Raw genomic sequence first — 21,505 nt, forward strand, 5'->3', positions numbered from 1 at the left:
CGGGAGAAAAAACGGCTTTTTTGTCAGCTCCGCGCCGACCGCGCGTCTTTGGCCGAATATATAGAATATTCGAGTGCCCGAATACTAGGAATTCGATTTCCGAATCGAATTATTCGGGAACTTGCTATTTGATTTGAATTTGTATATTCGAGTATTCGCTCACCCTTATCTAAAACAAGACTGCCCCCGGCCGAAACGGGGCGTCCTGTCACCCTAAAGTATCCCGACTCCTTGCTGTCAAACTATTGAAGCTGCAGCTTTACGAGTGTTGAATGACACTCCCCTTGCCTGTTGAAACTGAGGTCGTTGCGTGACACCCCTTTGTCTGTTAAAGTGTTGGTGTTGCACGATAACCCCTTCATCTGTTGAAGCGACAACTGCACGAGTGTTCGCAACACCCTCTTCGTCTGCCGAAGCTGCAAAGGTTGTATGGCACTCCCGTTCGTTTATTTATTTACCGTATTTACTCGCATATAAATCGCATCAAAATTTATATTTGCGTAGAGGGGGCCAATGTTCTAAGAATCATTTGAGTAATTATACAAAACCGTCGTCTGCCGAAGCTGTGAGTGTTGCACAATACCCACATTGTCCGTTGATAGTGTGAGTGTTGCGCGACAACCCCGTTGTCCGTGGAGGCCAGGGGTGCTGCGTGACACCCGCCCTTGTATTCCAGCTGCAACTGCAACTCTCGGGCCCCTCTAACGGTGCGAGTGGGGCTGCTGGGCTCGGACCCATTCCTGCACTCTGTGGTGCGTCTCTACGTGGAGCACTTTTCGACCAAGCCCCCCGAGTGGCAGGCCTACCTGCGCTTCTTTTTCGTCCCCACAGGTGGGTGCGACCACGGCCAGGCGGTAACTAATGCACCCGTGCGGCTAATCTTTTATGATCGGGCGGCAGCTTGCTCCACCTATGGTGTGTGGTTTCACAAAACATGTTTTCTAAGGATGTGTGAATGGTGATTTTTGAGTTCTAAGCGAATACGGAGCGAATAGTTTTTTTGTACTAGATAATTGAACTGAATCAAATAATTTTGAAGCGACGCGAAATAGTTTGTGGTTGTCAGTACAGTCATGGTAAAAAACCCTCCAGACCAGGGAGAAAAAAGAGAAAAAGAAATGTTCAGCCTTTCTACTCTCGTGAAGAAGGAAGACCAGCGAAGCTGTACTCGATACACTGTGTGCTTCTTCGTCGTCGTCTGTTTTTCGCGCTGTTTCCTACGATGAATTCTCGCCAACGCGCCCAACTATACGTTCTTCTATATAGCTGGAAGGGTTGCCACCATCTACGAGCGGTGGCGGAACCCATACTGGTTGTGTGCTTGCCGCCATCGCTTATTGGGGAGGAGGAGCAACTGTGATGCTTCAGGCGGTTAACTTTAGAACTACACGGATGGGGACAACAAATACAATGACTCAGCGCTCGGCCGACATAACTGTACGTGGCGTCAGCGTTTGACTGGAGTTTGTGTTCTCCGGTGAGGGGGAGGAGAGGCTCTTTTGTAATCACTCCGGCCTGCATGAACAATGCAGCATGCACGGTGCCCAGCTCAGCGCAAAAGCCAAAGTGAGTCAAGCTCGCCTTTTCTGACGACTGCTTTCCGGGTAGATTCGGCACTTAACGTCACTTCGTCAGTTGTTAGTATTTTTTACATTGCACTGTGCCCCGCACTCTATTGTAGAGGATGGCATGGACATGCCCATAAGGCCTGGTAGCATGTGCACAGGCCTTGTGTTGAGTAAACACCGAGGTGTGGGGACAACAAACAGGTCAGAGTGCCCCCTATAGTTTGGTCTCCTGCCCAATAGATGATAGTAGCTGTCCAATTAGGTTTGTGTCGACATACACGCACACGATCCTGGGAAGCCTAGCCCATAACAGCTCCGCTGTAAAAAAGGACAGACACAACAGGGTTTGAAGGGTAATTGTTCACCAGGTTGCCATATGGATGGCTACACATACAAAGCAGATATTTGATAATTTCTTTACTTAGGCCTACTGATCATAGCAGGTATATCGCGCATGAAACGTTTGCGAAATGTATGACATAAGTTTATTTATCTCTCAGAAATGTTGTTTATCATGGACTGTTTAGAGACAGCACATTGTCAACTCAAAACAAAATTAAGTTTGTTCACCAGGCCAAGAACTCGTCTCATGCGGGCTGTTAAGCAGGGGACATATGAGCGGTGAAAACGGGCATCGCACAAGAGTTTTCGTAACTGTGCAGACGCTGTGTTGTGTACCTATGCCATGCCGCCACGTCACAGCGTCCGTGCAAGTTGCTATGGAAATTTCCTCATGTTGCCCGTCCTCGTAGCTCATGCGTGCTCTGGTTTAGCCCCGTTGAGTGCGCCTCTCATCAAGCACCGGTGCACTGCAGAAAAGCAACATCTGCGGAAGCAAGCTCTGCGGGTGTTGCCTTTCTGCAGTGCATTAATGCTCGGAAAGAAGCGCACTTGACGGGGCCACGAGAACAAGAAGTATGGATAGTGGAACAACCAAAGTTTTGAAATTTATTTGAATTAACCAGAAGTATGAAATATCAGAGATAGGGAAAAAAATGCTGAGTGATTTGTGCAGACACTTTGGTGTTAGCTATCTTTAGCTATTAGAAATGCAATCAACAAGAGATTCATGAGTAGATTTGTTGCTCCTATTTGTATTGCTGCTTGTGTTCCAGCCTTGGTTGATAAACTAATGTTTTACTCATTTTTTTTTTTTTTTTTTTAGTTTGAATAAAGGTATGTTTTGCAGCACGTCAAACTTGGAATTGCTTAGAAAATATTCAAAGTTGCCATATAGCCCTATTTGATTCGAACTTCAAATCTAATATGGCATTATTCACTTCGATATTCGAAAGTTTTGAATATTCGCACAACCCTAATGTTTTCACTTACGGCGAACCGTGTTCAGCCATGATAAACAGCTTGCACCACTTTTTCTTGTACAGTAATCCCTCGTTATAAAGAGGTTAACGAAACTGCTAAAAAATTCGTAATAAGTAGTAATTTGATAAAAGCGATAGAGCCAAAAAAACAGTGCCAGCAGCCTTGGAGGTGGATGGGAACACTGCAGAACACTCTGACGGTATATTTAATCAAACAAGCCTTCGTTAGGAACATCTTGTGGCAGCTTTACGAAATAAAAAAATAATTAAGTGGGGTTTGCCAATCATTTTATCTGAACATCAGTTCTCCTCAAACTGCTTCAGGCTTCGCAAGAACACTATCACAGCCGCTGTACTCTACCGTATTTACTCGCATAATGAACACACTTTTTTTCCCGAAAAATTGACACATATTTGGGGGGGGGGGGGGGGGGGGGGGCCTCATTACACGGGGTAAAATTTTTGCATTTAAACACTTTGTGCAGATGTCATATTAGGTGCCAATATAACATGGCAAGGTACTGTGGCACGTCTCCACTGATGGAGGTGCACCTACGGCTGGTCGGGGGCGTGCCACAATAACCATGCTTTATAAATTGCACATCTTTTTAGGGTGCTTTCAGGGTGCCTTTTGCCGAAAGAAAAGTGCCCTACGAAGCTCACTCAGCAGGAAAAGCAACACAACCACAACCATCCTTAGGCGATATATATTGCTAGTATCTGGCGGGCACAGTGGGGTATAATCCGCGGCTATGTGTATAAGAACTCATACAAAGTCCAACTCCCGACCTCTGAAGCCTGCTCGCATGGATCAAGTTTCGTTCACGGAGACAGGAACTCGTATAAAGTGCAACCGCCGACCGCCAAAGCCCGCTCGCACAGATCAAGTTTAGTTCACGGAGAGGCTACCAGACACTCTCAGCCTACAGCGCAAGGTGCACCTCACTGTGCCGTTCCATTACGGATTAAATAAACATATTTACCCGAAGTATGTGAAATTAGGCCTAACCACTTTCACGATTTCACTGTCCGAAAGCAGACCTAAGGCGACGGCTTGTTTGTTGACATCAATGCATCCGATAGTAGAAGAATATCCGGGGCTCGGCAATTCTTCGACCCAAGCATCTTCAAGAGTGCGCGACATTCGGTTTCACGGTTGATCACTTCCGTAACTACGGCAACTACGCACTTGCAGCCGTAACGTTAGACACTGTGAGCGTGGCGTGAGCGGCCTGGTCTGGCTTGACTTGGCTTGGCCGCTTGGCAGCAAAAGAAAACTGGCTTGGTGGCTTACTAAATTGGATGCAATTCGAGACTCGCGGGTCCAAAAATTAGAGGTGCGTTGATTACGGGAGGGGAAAAAAAAAAGTCAATATTGATGCCTGTTGTGGGGGGTGCGTTTATTATGCGAGTGCGTTTATTATGCGAGTGCATTTCTTATGCGAGTGCATTTATTATGCGAGTAAATACGGTACTTTGTTTCGAAGCAGCCGTAGGATGTTTCGTGTCTCCCCAGTCGTCGGCGTTTCCCGAGGTGCCTCTCCGACGTTGCTTCGTGTTTACCCTGGCTGCTCGCAAGGTCTACGATCGCAGCATCCATGGCAGGAGCAGCAACGGGAACAAACGCATTGAAAAACGCAAAAAATCAAAGTTGTCGTCGGTGGCTTCGCCAACATGTTTTCACATACTCCTGTAGAGATTGTTGGAGCCCTGGGAATCATGTGCCGGCTCAGCAAGCATGCTCGCGAGAGAATATCCGGCGTGCACAAAGCAGTTGGCAATCTTTCAGATTCGGGTTGCGGGCAAGCTTTCTCCTGCATGAGAAACTTCTCGAACACGTCCAATGTGCCTTGTTTGTTCTGCAAAATCGCAGAATGTGTCAAAGAGCCAATGCCGGAATGTCAAATTCTTAGCCGATTTCGGACTTAGGCCGGCCACTTTTCTCGACGTCCCAGATCTAAGCGACTTTCGGTAAACACTTCCAATCTCCCATACGACGCACAGGTGCGTTCAGTACGCCGCAAGCGCACCCGTGCTGGCACGCACGTCGGGGGCTCCCGGAGGGTTGATTTTCTCCGGGCTCCACTGCTCCCTTGACCCGATTCCAACAGGAGTTCGGCAGCGTCAGCCGTGTGTGCCGTGATTAGTGTCGGAACGTGAATGCTGCTTCCACTGCCCCCTGCCCGGAGGCAGCGCTTTGCGCACTCTGCCCTCAGTCACCCGTTAACTTTGTTTTCTTGTTTGCTGTTTTCCCAGTTTGCCATTGGTTGGAGAAGGGAAGGGGAATGCTAAAGTCTCCGTGCACCTCCGTGTTGGCTTGCGTGCTTTCGGCACTGTGGCCTTCGTGATGAACGTAGAATAATCTGGTTAAAATTGCGTGCATTTTGGTCGGGACTCCGTTGAACTTCAATAAAAGGGATAATTCGAAAACCGTTATAACGAGGGATTACTGTAGTTTGTTTGTAGGCAGTTTCTGGTGAAGGTTTAGGTATTGGTGGAATACACAAGCGTGACCAGTGGCTCTGTCGCCGACACAACTGAAAAATTATGATAGGAACTTGTTTGAGTCGCAGAAATCTGCTCTTACTCATTTCTTTTTTTTCCTCAGTGTCACATGACTGCATTCACTGAGGCCATTTTGGCTGCCGACAAGGTGACTTCTCGAACGCGGACTCATTTTAACTCCAAGTAAAGACTGGTATCTGTGAAAATCGAGTACTAGCCAATGGTTTTTTTTTATGTCACCAAGCTGCAGGGGCAGTTGATCGCAATGCAAGGGAACTGAAGCGTGCTGGAGAACAGTACCGTCACGCTTCGAAATAAAAAGGGGCGAACGTTCCCAGCGTGAATTCTGGCGAGATTTCAAGATGGGAGTGTTGTCACGTAAAATTGCCCCATACTCAGCGTCAACCTTTCTGCATGTCGTTGTTGGGGCTATCATAGTTTCTAAGTGTTGCATCCCTGCACTGTTGCACAAGCTCATCTCTTTTCCTTGTGCCTAGTCCATGTCAGCACACCCAAGGTCAGCGCGCCCAAGAGAGCGCATGCGCTGACCGGCGACGAAAAGTATGCAGCAGACGACAAAGGGAGCGGACGAGCGGCTTGCATGCTTTCGCATTCACCTTTCGTAAGGAGTGCTTAGGTGTACCTCTAGCCTTTTTTATGCCATTCGTTCTAAAAAGAAACCCAACCACTGGGAAACATCTTTTGAGGGAAAAGAAAGCTCGACAAAGGGTCAAAAGTGTTTTATGTGCGTGTTTGCTCGTGCAGGCCCCGGCAGCAGCCCCGTGGCACGCTACCTGAGCAGCGTGGACAACTGCTATGCGTCGCTGTTTGGCGACTCCAGCTGGCGGGAGCTGGTGGAGCGGGGATCCCCGGAGGCCCCCGAACTGGCGGATCGCGTGGCGGACTACCTGTCAGGGGCGCACAGCTGCCTGCAGCTGCCCGTCGCGGAGGCCATGGTCACCTACAAGGGACACAGGTGCGCCCGGAACTGTACTGTCATTTCAACCAATTTCGCTACTTGTGCGACTGGGCTTTCTTTTTGTTTTAAGGGGGGATGCAAGCTTCAAAGTTGGAAAAACACAAAAATATTTTTACTGCGCTGGGTTCCCATTTGTCGCGAAATTTAATAAATGTGCCGTGGAAACCGTCAAAATGCAACAGAAAACACGAAAATTTGAAGAATTTCTTGTTGCAAACAGAGCAGCCAAGCATGGCAGTCTTGGGCGCTTTTGAAAGGCCGTTTTCTCCCCCTCGAATGGAAATCATGACATTTCTGTACCGCCATCGGAGGGCACACAAAACATTGAAATCCTGAACGCACTGCCGTCATGCTCATTGGCTTTATTCAACATGTGTTCTGAGCCTGCTTTTATTGACCATGGGTTTAGTTGCCCGGGCAACTGTGCCGCGCATTCCGCTTGCCCGGGCGAAGAGTGACCCTGCTCCCATGCTTTCCTCTTCGCCCGCCCTTTTTCCACCTCGCATGTCATCTGCTCGCGCTGGTGTGAAGCTGTTGCTCGCTTGCGAAGAGCTTTTGCGTGCCTTGTTCTCTGCGATCTTGCTTTTGCTAGTCGGAGCTTTTTTTGTCCGAATTTTGAAACTACACGATTGCAAGAAGTTGTTCTAAAAAAAAATCGTGACCCATTCCACTCTGTGAAGGTGGATTACCAGCGAAGCTGTTTAGCAAATGATACAGACCCACCCCGAGGAGCCGGAGTAAATTAGACATGCACGACGGGACCACCACCTTTGTAGAGTGGAAGGAAAGGAAACTAGGCATGCAAGCTCTTGGAACGACAACAGAGAGAGGGTGGTGCAAGCGTATATATGGCCGACGCGGGTCGCACCGCGGCAAATCTTTAAGAAAGCTTTATTGTCTACCTGAGAGCCTACTGATCTTGAAACTGGTGTCTATTGATAGCTATTCTACTGAATAGAACAATCGCTATATTACCCAAGCATCTAGGAGAGTGCAGTGAATGATATTCCACATGCCGCACGTCCCGGCGTCTACGATAACTGTTCCAAAGCAAAAGCCTAAAACATATGTCATCTTGCATGCACGTTCGTCAATGCTTTATTGTGGTTATTTACTTTGACTCTTTTAAATGGGGAAGGCGTGCGCGTGCATGCGTGCGGCGGTGCGAGCGTAGAGTTTTTAGTCACTGCACACGAAAAATTCACGGAACCCTAGCCATAAACAGCTTCACTATAAAAAACATTTCAAAGCAGTTGGACTTCAGCCATCAAGAGTGGTGTTCTATATCCAACCCTATCAATAAGAATACAAACTTGCACATTCTCACTTTGCACCAAAGTGTGTGATTTCATGCAAAGAAGGAATTGAAAAGAACCCCGAGTGTGGTCAAACGATGCGCATTCGGTATAAACCAAAGCCTTAGCGACCACATATCAGAATTTCACAACTGCCAAATGCCTGACAGGGACTGATCATACTCATTTTCTGATAGTCAATCTTTCTGTTATTTACCTTTCAATGACTTAATGTCATAAAAAGCTAAAATCCATTCTTCATTCTTTGGTCTAGGACCAATTAAAAAAAATATGTTAATGAACAACATTAAAACAATGTTTATCACATTTTAAAAAAAAACATATTTTCAAATCACTTTAGTTCATTTTTGAGACACGAGTCAAGGATTTTTTAAAGCTGTCAAAAAGATTTAATAATGACTTGTCTATTTTCTATTCTCATTTGTTCATGCAATTAGGAACTGTTGCTGATTTTCACTGGCCGAGGACTCCTAAACCAGATCTGTTCAAGCTTTTTTTGTTTTGTTGTACTTAAATTAGTACTTTTAGTGTTTTTTTCATGTAAATATGTCTCCTGGACATTTATGGTAACTTTTAAGGCAGTGCTTCATGATATGAGGCAAGGCCACCACCTCTTAACTTCTTTTTCGATTTCCTCAAAACATGTTTTTTTGTCATCTTTGCTTGCTTGTGCAGGGGATATCTTGAAAACTATTCAAGGCTTGCAAACATTCCGTGACTTGAGGGATGACGTCACTTTCGACAGAAGCTTTTTTTTTTTCTTAATAGCTCAAATCCTCCAAATGCTTTTGTAGCATATCCACCAAAATATCAGTTTGATACCTCGAGAACTTTTTGGTACCATATTTTTTCTTGTTTGAACCTGGTGGAGAGCCTGCAGGGCTTACAAAAAAAAATAGAAGGCTGCTTGAACTAGTGCACTTGCAGACGTGTGCCAAGGGTAAAAATATTCTTTGCGATTTTTTTTTTTTACCCAACTCAAAAACTTTGTTTTTGTTTTTTGTCACATGGTTGCAAAATGCACATCTAGTATGCAAACATATAATTCCATAATAAATTAAAATGTGATTAACTTGAAAAAATAAGAATGTCATGCCCTGCCCTTAGTTGAAGGATCACAATGAAACAACCTGAATAAAAAAAGACGGGTTTCTAAGGAGCCCGCTCCACAAGCTAAACAGAATAGTAAAAAGACAGTTCTGAGAAAGCAATGTCCAAAGTATTAGGCTGTTTGTAGCACACTAAAAGTTGCCAGGGTTGCAGTCTTCGGTGTCCTTTCAGCGCGGTGTCGCTTGGCCCTCTGACCCTTAGCCTGATGTGCTTATGATGCCCTCTTCATGCACATGGCAACTTTTTCTGCTGTCCTGCACAGTGCGGGGTGACCAGGCTTGATGCGAAGGGAGGAGCAAAACTCCACATCGGCGTGAAAAGTGCCGCAGCAAATGGCCTCACTGACTGCGGTCTCTGCAGCAATCAAAGATTCATTCTCATCCTTGGGAAGCACTGACCATATTATGGAGTGTAGACTCTCAGCGGCGTTTTGCGCCTTCTTCCCCTACACCGGTCGAGAAGACGAGGCTCGGACGACCACTAGTATACAGGGGGAAGAGAACCTGCAACATGCCTTGCCAGATGGTATTTGTAAGGTTGCGGAGCGGCTCACTCTTGGCTTCTGCGACTCGATGTTTACACCAGCTTGCAGGCCCTGGTGGGCACAGTTCATGGTGGGGTTCTTCATCAGTTGAGCTGATATAAGGCTGCCGACTCTATGTTTACACCAGCTTGCAGGGCCTGATGGGCACAATTCATGGTGGAATTCTTCAGCAGTTGAGCTGATAGGATAAAAGGCTGCCATGACACCTCTGTGCATTTCGTCAACCTCAGATTGACCTTAAAGCCATGTCATAATAGCTCGTCAGCTTTTTGACGAGGTTCTTTGTCGGCCCACCCTTTCCTGCTAGGGGCTGGCCTTTCTTGCCCTTGGTGACTAGGGCACAAAAAAGGCTGACCCAATCCTTTTTTTGACACGATTCCCACAGTCTTCCTTTGCGATTTCAGTGAAACCATAGGTCTTGTCATCGGAAAGTGCCAGGTAGATTTGGCTGTCGCCATCACAAACAATGTTTGTGTACCACTGGTCATTCTCGGCAAGTGAACGTAAACAGCAACAATGCTGCCTCACCCTCTGTATGTCCGGAGTTCACGTTGGTGTTCTTTTGACATTCTAATTCGTGGGATTTCTTACGCTCTTTGTATTTCTTGTCACCCTCTTTTGGGTTCACGGAGCAGCCTTGGCATCGGTTGGACAAAACGAGATTCGATCACCAGGCCAGTAAAGGACTCGATCACGGTGCCGGCACCAATGTGGGGTGGGTGGCAACGCATCATCCAAGTGCCATCCTAGACTACAGTTACATTTTTTGTGAAGTGAGGGTTCATTTCTGCATATACCTTACAAACAGCCTCAACTCCATCGGAAATTATGCTCGCTGACGCGGCATTAACGGTGCCTGAACTTGGCCTTCAGATGTTTTGTGGAATGTTTTCTGGTGCAGGCCTCGGTGAGAGGCATTCATTGTAGACCGAAAGTCTGTCAACGTCATTGACCCCTTGCCGATGCTCTTGATTGTTTGCATCGACCCAAGGTTTGTTTCGTAGACGACCTCCTTTTCGCAGCGACATCCGACAATCAAAACGGCGCCGCACGTTCCGCAAGTCTGGATCATCTTTGCCGCCAGTCCGTTGCCTTGTACCTGGTATTGTTCTAAGCACCGGCTGAAGACATTGCTCACACAGTGTCGTCCATCGCTGCGTCTCGAACAACTTAAAAATTTTCACTCGCTTCCGTGCTCGCCGGTTTCTCGCTTTCGGCAAACAGCTTCATCTTCCGCTTCGTTGCTGGCACGGAACTAAGCAACGCTGGTCTCGCAGGCCGCTTCTGGTAATGCGAAGTGTGGCTGCAAACGTGCAAGAACTACCGTATTTGCAGGAATATAACGCAACCACAAATATAACGCGAGGGCAGGTTTTGATGCCCTCAAAAAGAAAAAAAAATATTATTACTATTATAACGCGAACCAAGGCCGCGTCAGTTTCTCGCACTCGGGGGCATAGCAGATGTGAAAAGTCAGTGGAAATAGAAGAAATGTCAGTTTATGTTTTGACTGCACTCATCCTCACTGCTCAGGTCCTTCCGTTTACAATCCACTTGGCGACTACGCTGATAAGCAGCAGCACGGCACCTGCTTGTCTGGTAGTTCCTTTTTCTTCCGTGCGAGCTCCTCGGCAGCCCACAACCCAAACAAGGCATGAAGCAGAAGCACCAACACACAAACACCAGATCACACTGGAGCAGAAACTAAACAATGCGCAGGCAGAAAAAAAGACTGCTGAATCCGATACACGATCACACTTCTTTTTCTGGTCCCTCTTCATAAACAAATGCCTCGTGTTGCACGATTGCGTAAACGCGGTTGGTGGTCTTAGCCAGTCTTAGCTTGGCTTGTGTTGACTTGACTTGGCCTGGCTTGGCTTGGCTCGAATTGGCCAGTGCCCGCATTCCCGCACTGAGTTTCTGCGGCGTGCGCAGAGTCTCTGCGGCGTGCGCACGTTGTACAAACACAAAAGCGATAAAAATGTTCATGTTTTCTATTCGCCCCTTCACATGGCCCAATAGCTAATAATTTCCTTCCACACCCCCACCTCTTTTCCCGCCGAATATTTTGCATTGAGCCGGAGGGATGGCTTTCTCCTGTGGCTTTCTCCAGACTCGCGCGCCTCGTGGCTGAACTCGATTCCGAATATAATGCAAGGTGCGTTTTGGAGCACGTAATTTCGAAAAAAAACTCGCGTTATATTCGTGCAGATACGGTATATGACCCGTGCTCGTAGATGGCATCTCTTTCGCAAACACAACTGCATCCGAAGTGCTGGGGAAGGCGACGACTTCAGCATCGCGCCGCCCGTCAACAGAGGACTTACTTTTGGAAGCCAGCAGACGAGTCTTATTTTTACGTATCGACGATTTCCGCTTGCGGCTGCCGAAGGTGTGCGCTGTCTTTTAGTTTTTTTTAAAAGATTGTTGAACCATGATCGTCGGGGCGGCGCAAAGACGGAACATACAAGCGACAAATATGGAGCTTTTTCAGTGCCAACATGCTCGCGATGCAGGACCATGGCAAGTGAATTGCAGACGATAGTCCCCAGCGTGCTGGTTGCTAGGGGCAACGGTGAAGCGAACCAGTGGCAAGGCGCGCTTTGCTCATGTGGCGCGGAAGGCCAACCAGGAGTTGCCATTTCCCTCGGCGAGACCTTGAAATGTGTACTCTTCATGCGTTTGTTTCTCCTTGGAGCGGGCAGCCGGTGTGGGAACTATGAAGGCGACGAAGCACACTTTCCATCAACACCACGATGGCGGCGCTCCGTGGTGCTGTGCCGGAGATATGGTGCTTCAAAAAATGCCATTTCTTCGTGAACTTGCACAAATATTTCGTCACCTTTGGTTATGTAACTGTGTTTTTATGGCACTTTGCAATGGTTTTCAGCGGGAAAACTTCGAAAACGCACAAAAAGTGAACCATGGAAGTAGAAAATTTGACTTTCAAAAAAACGATCTTTTCGTAATTTTTCGCGAGTTGAAAGCCCTTATATTGCATTTTCTGTAAGGACTGTGACGCAATACTGGGTTTGAATGTTGCACTTGAGCAACTGGGTATGTGTCACGGGGGCGCGTCTGAGCTTTTGCATTAGAAGCATGGATTTCCTACCTTTTATGCATAATTTATGCAGTCTGTGTTGACGTTTTTGTTTAAAAACTATTAAATAAGGAAAACGCATATTTCAAGGCTGAAATTGCAGGATATGACATATTTGTTGTGTTGCTGAGTATCTTGCTCCTTCCTGCAGCATGGAGGTACTATTTGAGCATTTCTAAAGGCCAGTCCAGATATGACAATAATCGATTAGAACAATGAGATTTTTTTATTCTTTTTTTTTTTACTATTGTTATAGGGTCTATTTAACTATGCTTTATGTGCGGGTTGCGTCCGGTGCATTCTGGGCACATCACCATCTTTGGGTCCAATTGCAGACACCGTGCCCACGCGAAGTGACTCCAGGACCAGTCGCACTACGCCACGACTTTGGTGGTACCGGAATTCGCAGTGCCAGTATGGTGTCGAGCGTGATGATCAGCCGCTGTGCCAAGTCGTAGTCGAAGGAGAAAAAAAGGAGAGCAAGCACACACAGTGCGAGAAAGCACAATTGCTCTCTGTAAGAAGGCAACGGGAATGGCTTGCGCGCATCAACCCGAAAGACCTCGACAAAGACGTCGACGAATACCAAGTGTGTTCAAGGCTTTTCGTCTCGGGAAAGTATCGGCACCGTTTGCGTCAGCGGTAAGATCTGCACAAAGTTTCGTCCGTTGCTCGTCGCTGCTGCTCATTGCGACGTGCGTCGCTTGCATGTGGTTTCGACGGACCGAGCGACAGTTGTGTTGCTTCGTGTGGAAGAATCCCTCATATGTGGTTCACTGCTCAGGCAAAAAGAGTTGCATTTTTTTTGCACTCCCATATGGCTCTTTTTTCATAGACTCCAAACAATGCGACAGGACCCGCTGTCGCTCGGTACGTTAAAAACACATGCAAGCGATGCACCTGCAATGAGCGGCGACGGGCGAAGTTTAGTGAAAATCTTACCGCTGATGTCTGACGGAAGGAAACGGTCCTGACACTTATGCGAAGAGCGACCGTGCTTTCTCGCACTCGTGTGTTCGGACTCTCGAAGAAACGAGAGTCCGCAAGCTTGCTGTTCTCTTTTTTACAGCAGAGCTGTTAAGGGCTAGGTTCCCCAGGATCGTGTCCGCCAGCAAAGAATTGATGACACCGAATTCTGTACAGCTACCGCCATCTATGAGCGGCGGTGGCAACAAGACAACTAGTTGCCGCCTTCGCTCATAAATGGTGGCAACCTTTCTTTGGAGGAAAAAGAGCGGGAGCGGAATGAGTGGCGACGTGCACAGCAGCGTGAATGGTTCCGCAACCGCCGCGAAGCCGCTATCACCTAAAGTTCCACTATGTCGAGTGCTTCAGATTCCCTTGGGAAAGAAGAGCAGATCACTCGCCTAGAAAGCCACCGATGAGAACAGAAGCTACAGCTTCGCTGCCCTTCCTTCTTCACCAGAGTGGAAGAGATGAAAGTTTTTCTTCTTTGTCTGTGACTTTATGCGGCAGCCGACCGCTGCAAATTCCGGGGTCACCGAAACCAAAGAAAGATTCGTGGCGTTGTGCGCCTGCTCGGCCGTCTGCTTTTGGACCCAAAGATGGCGATGTACCCTGAATGCACCGCGCGCAACCTGCACATCAGCCGCAGGTGTATACTTCCTATAAGTTCATTGCACTGTGGAATAATTAATACAGTCCAAGTTGTAAATCACTAGATTGCCGTGTCTGGACTTTACAGTCACATATTACAACTCTCAACATCCAAATTAATGAGATTTGAATTAACAATCTTTCACTCTGAATAATTCAGAAAGGTTCTTAACTTTCCAAGTTAAATTCTAAGGTAAAATTAAATGCAATGACCTTAGAATTGCTGTTAAAAGTTTTGAAGGTTTGCACTTGTCTGGTATAGTCCCAAAAGAGTTTCTGCAAAGGTTTTTTCATCAGCGTGGCTTCTCTTTTTGTTCCCAGCTCTGACGATGAGTCCACGCAGGTGTTCATCCCTTTCATCAGTGTAAGTTGATCTTTCGTAGTCCCCCAAAGTTTGCTTAAAAGTGAATACATGCAGAGCTTGTTTTGTTGAGACAAACCTATTTTGCAGGATGTCAAGATAGGCGTCATGGATGGAGTCTCGTCCTCAGGTACTGTTGGAAATTCCTGTGTCAGTCTGACTAGAGGAAGACAATATGCTGAAGCCTTATGGTACAGTTATTTTACAGGTTACTTATTTTATGACATGATTAGAGCTGGAATTTCTGGGACATGTCTCGATCTTTAGAAATTAGATATATATCAAGCGATTTCCATCTGGTTTGTATCAACCTTGTTGTCCCGAATTTGCATTGAGTGTTCCGAAAGATAACACATCGTCCCGATCATCCAGATTTTTTGTTACCCGTAAATTTCCGTAAGAACACCCACTTAAGGGTCTTTAAATAACAGAAAATTGCAAAACCAGTAATTTTAAAAAAGTCACAGTTTTGAATTTTTTTGGTTTAGAATATTGCCCCCCAAAATATGATTGCGCAATTCAATATTTAGTTATTTCTAAAATAGAGAAAATTTCATGTCTCCAGGAGCTGGATTTAAAGTATAGGAGAAACTTTGAACAGAATGGTATCCTAAAGCTTTACGATTTGTCCTATTTGTGACTCCAGCGAACTATAGAGGGCGCGCTGCTCAGGCAAAATGGCTGACGAAAGGAGGTCGTTTTCGTTGTTCAGCACGCGGACCTCCACAAATTCCTGCACAGCAGCGTAAAATAGCTGTTACATATGAAAGCAAAGCGTCATATGTAGCCATATGACGCTTTGCTTGTGTTATTCCACCGTGTCATTCCTACGCACTTCTCAGTGCGTAGGAATGACACGGTGGAATCATAAAAATAATTACTGGAAACATTGTTTGTTTCTATGCTGCCTACGAGAACCAAGCAGTGATAGCAGACGACAGAGTCGGAACGACCTCCTCTCCTGACTTTCTCAGCGCTGCTGCTACGCGGCGTCAATTTCGCTGGAGTCACGAATACCCAATAGATAAAGAGCAATTAGCTGCAACTTAAGGTAATTGTCATCCCATTTATTTCCTGTTTGCAATTGTGATTTATTTTTAATAACTAACATACCCTGGGAATTCCTCTATGTAGATAAGAGAAAAGGTTTTTAGTGAGAAATTTATTAATTACCCTAACAACCTGTAAGAAGTTACCTAATTAGGATTATATATTTTGTTGTATCTTTTGTTAGAGAAAAGGTATTTTAAATCTGATTTCAGGTTTAAAATCGGCATATGTTATTAAATAAGAAAAACATTTTAAGAGCCCTCAACCCCCTTCAAGTGAAGAGATAAATGGTAAAAAATATGGGGCAAGCAATGATTAAAACTGCAGCAGCAAAATTTTGTAAAAAAATTAATGATAAACATTGGGGCACCTGCTACAAACCATGTAAAAGGGGAACTGATACCACAGATCATGAACACGGCAAGTTCGCGATCTCTCGGGGGCAGGTGTTCATACGGGATTTTACAGTAAGTGACCCATGATTTAGCGGACTTGCCTGTACACCATCTGCCTTTTACCCATTGATAATATTTTTTGCGTCGGCAAGGAGCGAGCATGGCATTCCTTCGCCAACGCTCCACCATTTCTAAGATTGTGATGTACTACGCAGAAATCCACATCTTTGTAGAGGTGGAGATATTGTTCTCCGAGTTCAGGGATTTGTTAACATAGAAAAGGCACAGACTAAGTGGACAGACAATTGAGGTGTTGCTCGGTGATGAAAAGGAGATTAAAAATTTCAACGCTAATAAAAGCACTTTGAGCGTGTTTAGAAATGCGGACATTGTCCCGAAAAGTGTCCCAACTTTTTTGCAGTAATATTTTTGTCCTGGCATTCCCAGCTCTAGACATGATATAGCTTTTTCCTAGTGTTAAATAATGCTGTAATAGGTCAAGCGTGCGTACTTGATATTTCACTCACATTTGTTTTTTTAATGTTCTTTGTTTTGTTTGGTTTAATAAGTTTGCTTAGGTATTTGAGCAGCTGTAGCAAGCTGTTTCTTCAATTTCGTGCTAGATTAAGGCTAAAATATTTTGTGCAAGACCAGTATAAGAAGTAAACGAGCGAGCAAAAATTATTTTAGCATATGCAGATAGACTGGCAATTGTGTGGTGAACATTCGAACATGCAAGTTTAAGATCCTTCTGTATGTTGTTTGTACAGCATACCATCTAACAACGCAACCTTTCAGAGCGGCGAAAAGGAGTAAGTTGATGGGGACGTAGGATCAAGCAAGCGCCTTCATTCCAAATCAGTGTCGCATTTTACGCAAAAGTGGCTTTAGAAGCTCTAGATACTGGTGCTGCTCTTTCCACCAAAACCTTGCGTGCCTTTTGTCAGTGCTCAGAGAGTGAAGGCACGGAGGGAAGGTACGTTTCGGGCCTACAACTCCTCCACGCTCTCTCTAGCCAATGAGAAGCTCACAAAATGGCTTCTACTTTGAAGTCACTGCGATGTTTCCTTCCAAATAAAAGTGATTTCAGAGCTAGCGCCGGAGGCAGGATGGCCGAAGGACCTCCTTGCCGTTCTCCTGGCAGTGACCATAGCAGAGGAAATAGCTCGCAACTTGAAAAGTGGCTCATGATGTGAATGCAGTGTTAACTTTTCTCTTTTGGAGGGGGATTAAATTTTGGGACGTCCATGTTGTAAAGGCACAACCACGTGGACTTGTTTTTCACTCTTCGTCGGCGTCCGCGTGTCTCCGCGTTGGCGACAACTGACGAAAGAAAGGCCAGCCAACACCATGGAGATGCGTGCCGTTGGGCGTTGTATAGTGTTGGGAGATTGACTAGGCCTAAACGATCGAACAACCGGCGACTACCGCATGTCTACAATGTATTAGTGCTGTACAAAGAAGTCTATATAAATCTCGGAAACCTCTCCTTTTAATTTTACGTTAAAGAAAATTACTCGTCAATTGCCGAGACTGCTGTACACTTAATCTCACGCGTCTGGCGAGCATCCGCTCGTAGACCGACTTGGATGTTCCAGGGGGCGCGCCCTGCCTCTCTTCCGCCCCAAGTGACTGCGATTGGTCGCTTCCTGGCGAGCCACTTCCGGCGCAACGCCGAGATGTGGCAAAGGCAAACGTCGGCGCCTCGCGTGCGTCGCCCTGTCGCGCGTGATTTCAAGTGACGCGCTCCAACACCGGAAGATGCCCACACGGCCAAGACGCGTGAAAAACGCCTAGTGCAGTTGGGGCTTAAAGTGGCAGGAAAAAATAAGCTTTTTCTTACAGAAGTGGAGTGTTTCTTTATTACATGTGACTATATTATGGTACCTGGAAGGCATCTCCAACTCGCATGGTTACCGCATCCAAAAAAAATGGGTCTCGATTGCTCGTCGTACAGTCGCCGTCCGCGATCCTGGCTGTGTCCCAGCGGTGACGGTGGAAGTGGCAGACTCCTTTCGCTGCAGGTCGCTTTCCTGTTCGACAGTCCACGGAAGTTTCGGCAGCCAGGAGTTGGGACGCCGCAACGACGGCGACGCTTACGTTTGCTCATCCTTTTTGCCGGAACTTCTACTACCAGCCACCAGGATCGCGCCACCTGACGACACGACGCTCCGGCTCTTGGGACGTCAGTCGTTACCAGTTCGGGGGACCCCTTTCGATGCGTGGGCGGGATAGGACGCGAATTGCACCAGTCCAGTCAGAGATGCGCTCCAGGCACCGTAACTATGCGCAGGAAAATGTGACGCACTGCGTAACATCGTTAACAGAAACGAGCGATAAAAGGTTTTACCAGTTTTTTTTTGTTTTCTTGGAATTGAAGGACTCTCGTTGGAACTATAAGTGCAGTGGAAAGTGCCGATTCGGGTCACTAATGCAAGCGGTGAAATCTGACGTCGGCCAATAACCTCTATAGTCGAATCTCGTTAATTCAAACTTTCGGGGGACTGAAAATTAGTTTGAATAAAGCAAAGTTGGAATTACCAGGAGTTTTCTCCCATAGACATATAGGACAGGACCTGCACGTTAGTTTGAATTATCCCCAAGTTTGAATTAAGAGAGTTTTAATTAGCGAAATTTGACTTTTTTATGCAAATAAATTGTGAAAGAAGAAAAAATGCCATTGTCACATTTGCGATAACAAAGTTGCGCAATGTGCAAGCAAAAAGAGAAAAGAAAAAAGTTTGCAGAAGGTGAAATGACGAAGCCTGGTTGTTACGCAGTGGACCTGGAGGAAGCCCTGCCGGGAAGCTCCCCTCCCGGGGGACCGATGGAGCGTGAGAGCACCACCCCTCCCAGCTCGCCCAGCATGAGCAGCGCGGGACTGGCGCCGGCGGGGTGCGTGTCCACATCCGTTTGTCTCGCACGCTTAAAAACTCGTTCTTCGCGCATCTGCGTCTGAGCGTAACCCAGCACATCTCGAGCGCTTGTAACCGCTCGCGACGAGTGAACACACTAACACCATCTGTCGGCCGGCCCCAGAACGCTCCCGATCCGAGTGTGGCTGGACTGAAGGTTTTGCATTATTCGCGAAATCAAATCCATCCACTAACCATGAGAAATGATCATAGAGGTCAATTTAGTTTCGAGCACACGTCGAAAGAGAGTCGGGTAAAATGTATGCGGGTCTCTCGTCGTCAATGGTCGCGAGAGTTTGCGACGCAGTCGCTGAAATACACGCATGAACCAGCCTTAAGGGTGCACTTGAGTGCTTTTTGTACAAGCTTGGTTTGGATGTCTTATTGTTGGGCTTTAGTCTATAAAAATGACCAGTTCTAGATGGCAAGACATCCTAGGAAACTCGCAGTGATAGAAATACATGGGCACTATTTTCTCTCGGGGCAGGGGGGGGGGTCTATTCTCTGGTACCCACCCCCCAATAAAATTTGACCAACGAGAATAGTTAATTGCATGAAGATCCCAAGCGTTACTATTGTTGCTGTTGTTAGGCGCATTGCTCATTATATTTCAACAAAAGCGTCAAAGCTTCGGTGTAGGAGACGTAGTACGACAATTATTGTTTGAAAACGCCATCCAGAGGTGCCCCCTGGTGTCTGCTCCAAGGCATCTCACAATCTTTGATGAGACTTTTAATAGGGAAATTGGCCACCCATGAGTGTACTCTTGTTTTTTTTTAGGACGCTCGGAGCCCTCAGTTTGAGTTATCACTCTAAATAGACGATTTCAGAATCAACTTGACTGCCACTTTAAAGGGGCCGTGCAACGATATTGGGTGGGAATGTCTTTTACATTACGTGAGCTTGCTGGTACTAGTGGGACCCAAGTACACTCGCACACAATGCCACTGACCAAGGCCCTCCTTTGTCACCACATAATTTTGAGGATAAAGGCAACTACTGTTGAGTCAGATTATAATGAACCCGGGTATTCCTAAACACTATCTAAATACTAAACAGTCAAAACATCCCCTTGAAAATCTTACAAAAAATATTGGAAGCACTCACCCCGCTTTCACTGAAAACTTGGTTAATCTAGGTATGGGTACTTGTCCGGTCACCATTGGGTGCTTAACGTATAATTCGCAGAATTCCTAAGTTTGGCAGATTTTAATAGTGGGCGCTTCCGCGGCATTTTACGGTATTTTACGGTAGGTGCCTTGTGCGTCTGTATCGTACTTCACCACCAGGGACATTTGACACATGGAACCGTGCTCCGTTGCGCGGTATGCGTGCACCAAGGATGAACGACTATGGTTGCGCAGTCGCGCTTTAAATTCCTTGTTTACCTTTGTTTACCTTTTTCTCTCTTCCTTTTTGCTTTGCCATTGTTTTATTTTTTTTTCTGTTCTTGGATTTTGTGCCCGATTTTTTGTTGTTGCTTGCTTGCCTTTTTTTATAAATGAAGAAAAAGATTCACTCTCGCGGTGAGTGTGTCAGATTTGAGAGCCAATGTTTGGTAGAGGGCGCCGTTCGCACACCCTTCTCGTCTTTTCTGGAAGGCCTGTTGCACGTTCTGAGCTTAGCAGTCTTTGTTAGCATGATCAAGCTTATATAATCTTATTATTTTCGTGTACCATCGGTTGCGCTGTTGACGTTGCGGCCACGCGAGCTCCGAGTCGCTGCGAGGTGCACGCACGAGCGGCGATACCTGCGATTGCAGCCAACTATACTTTAACAAGGTTCAGTATTCAGTGGTTCTTGGACGCTTCATTCGGTAAGCGCCCGTTTGTCACGATCTCACTATTATAGAGGCGCACGGAAATTTCAACTGGATCTCAAGTTGGCATACTTTTGTATATTGAGCTTTTTACAATCCTATGAATTTGGTATATCCGGGTTCAACCGTAAAACCAGACGTTTTCTTTGTCTGTCCTTCGCAAAACTCGATGACAAAGTTGTGGGGACTGCATTATTGGCTTTGTCAACAATGCAATCTCCAAACCTTGCAATCCTCGTGGTGACAGTATTTTAATGCAGCTCACACAGGGGACACGAGCACTGCGTGAGCATTTGATTCAAGCTCTGGACGATCGACTCTTCGACATGCATTCGAGTAGCAGTCCGTGCCCAGTTGCTCCGACTACGGGAAGTGCTGAACCTTAACAATGTGTGGAACTCGGCATGCCTCGTGCTTTGCCATCCCCAGCTCGGGGCTGTGATCAACACTGGCAACACATAGTCGGCATCCGGTCGTGGGGCCACTTGTTCTGGTTGCGAGTTGAGAAAGTAAATGCGGCTAGTTTTTACAGCGGAGCTGTTAAAAGCTAGTTTCATGAGGATCGTGTCTCCCGCAAAGAAATGTCGACACAAAACTCTGGACAGCTACCGCCATCTATGAGCTACAACAGCAACCAGAGAACCAGCTTGCCGGCCTCGCTCGTAGATGGTGGCAACCTTTCCAGCCTTTCCACTCTGGTTTTCACCAGAGTGGAAAGGCTAAATTTCTCTACGCATCGTCCTAGATGTCGTCCTAGAAGTCGTCCTTAAGGTCGTCCTAGACGTTGTTCTTGAGGTCGTCTTTGAGGTTGTCCGAGAGATTGTCCTTGAGGTCATCCTAGATGTCATCCTTGAGGTCGTCCTAGAAGTTGTCTTTGAGGTGGTCGTAGACGTTGTCCTCGAGG

General features: G+C 46.5%; 1 protein-coding gene across 1 annotated transcript in view; it reads left to right on the forward strand.

Annotated features, from left to right (window-relative positions):
* Positions 1–21,505, forward strand: part of LOC8023558 (phosphofurin acidic cluster sorting protein 1) — a 99,342-nt gene that overhangs the window by 59,873 nt on the left and 17,964 nt on the right. Inside the window, exons 13-17 of the mRNA XM_029992995.3 lie at positions 677–831; positions 6,161–6,371; positions 14,383–14,425; positions 14,513–14,552; positions 18,648–18,762. Coding sequence (XP_029848855.2) covers positions 677–831; positions 6,161–6,371; positions 14,383–14,425; positions 14,513–14,552; positions 18,648–18,762 — 564 coding nt within the window. The remainder of the gene's footprint in view (positions 1–676; positions 832–6,160; positions 6,372–14,382; positions 14,426–14,512; positions 14,553–18,647; positions 18,763–21,505) is intronic.

This window comes from Ixodes scapularis, unplaced genomic scaffold (genome assembly GCF_016920785.2).
Source record: "Ixodes scapularis isolate PalLabHiFi unplaced genomic scaffold, ASM1692078v2 PGA_scaffold4__175_contigs__length_147842914, whole genome shotgun sequence".
Lineage (NCBI taxonomy): Eukaryota > Metazoa > Arthropoda > Arachnida > Ixodida > Ixodidae > Ixodes > Ixodes scapularis.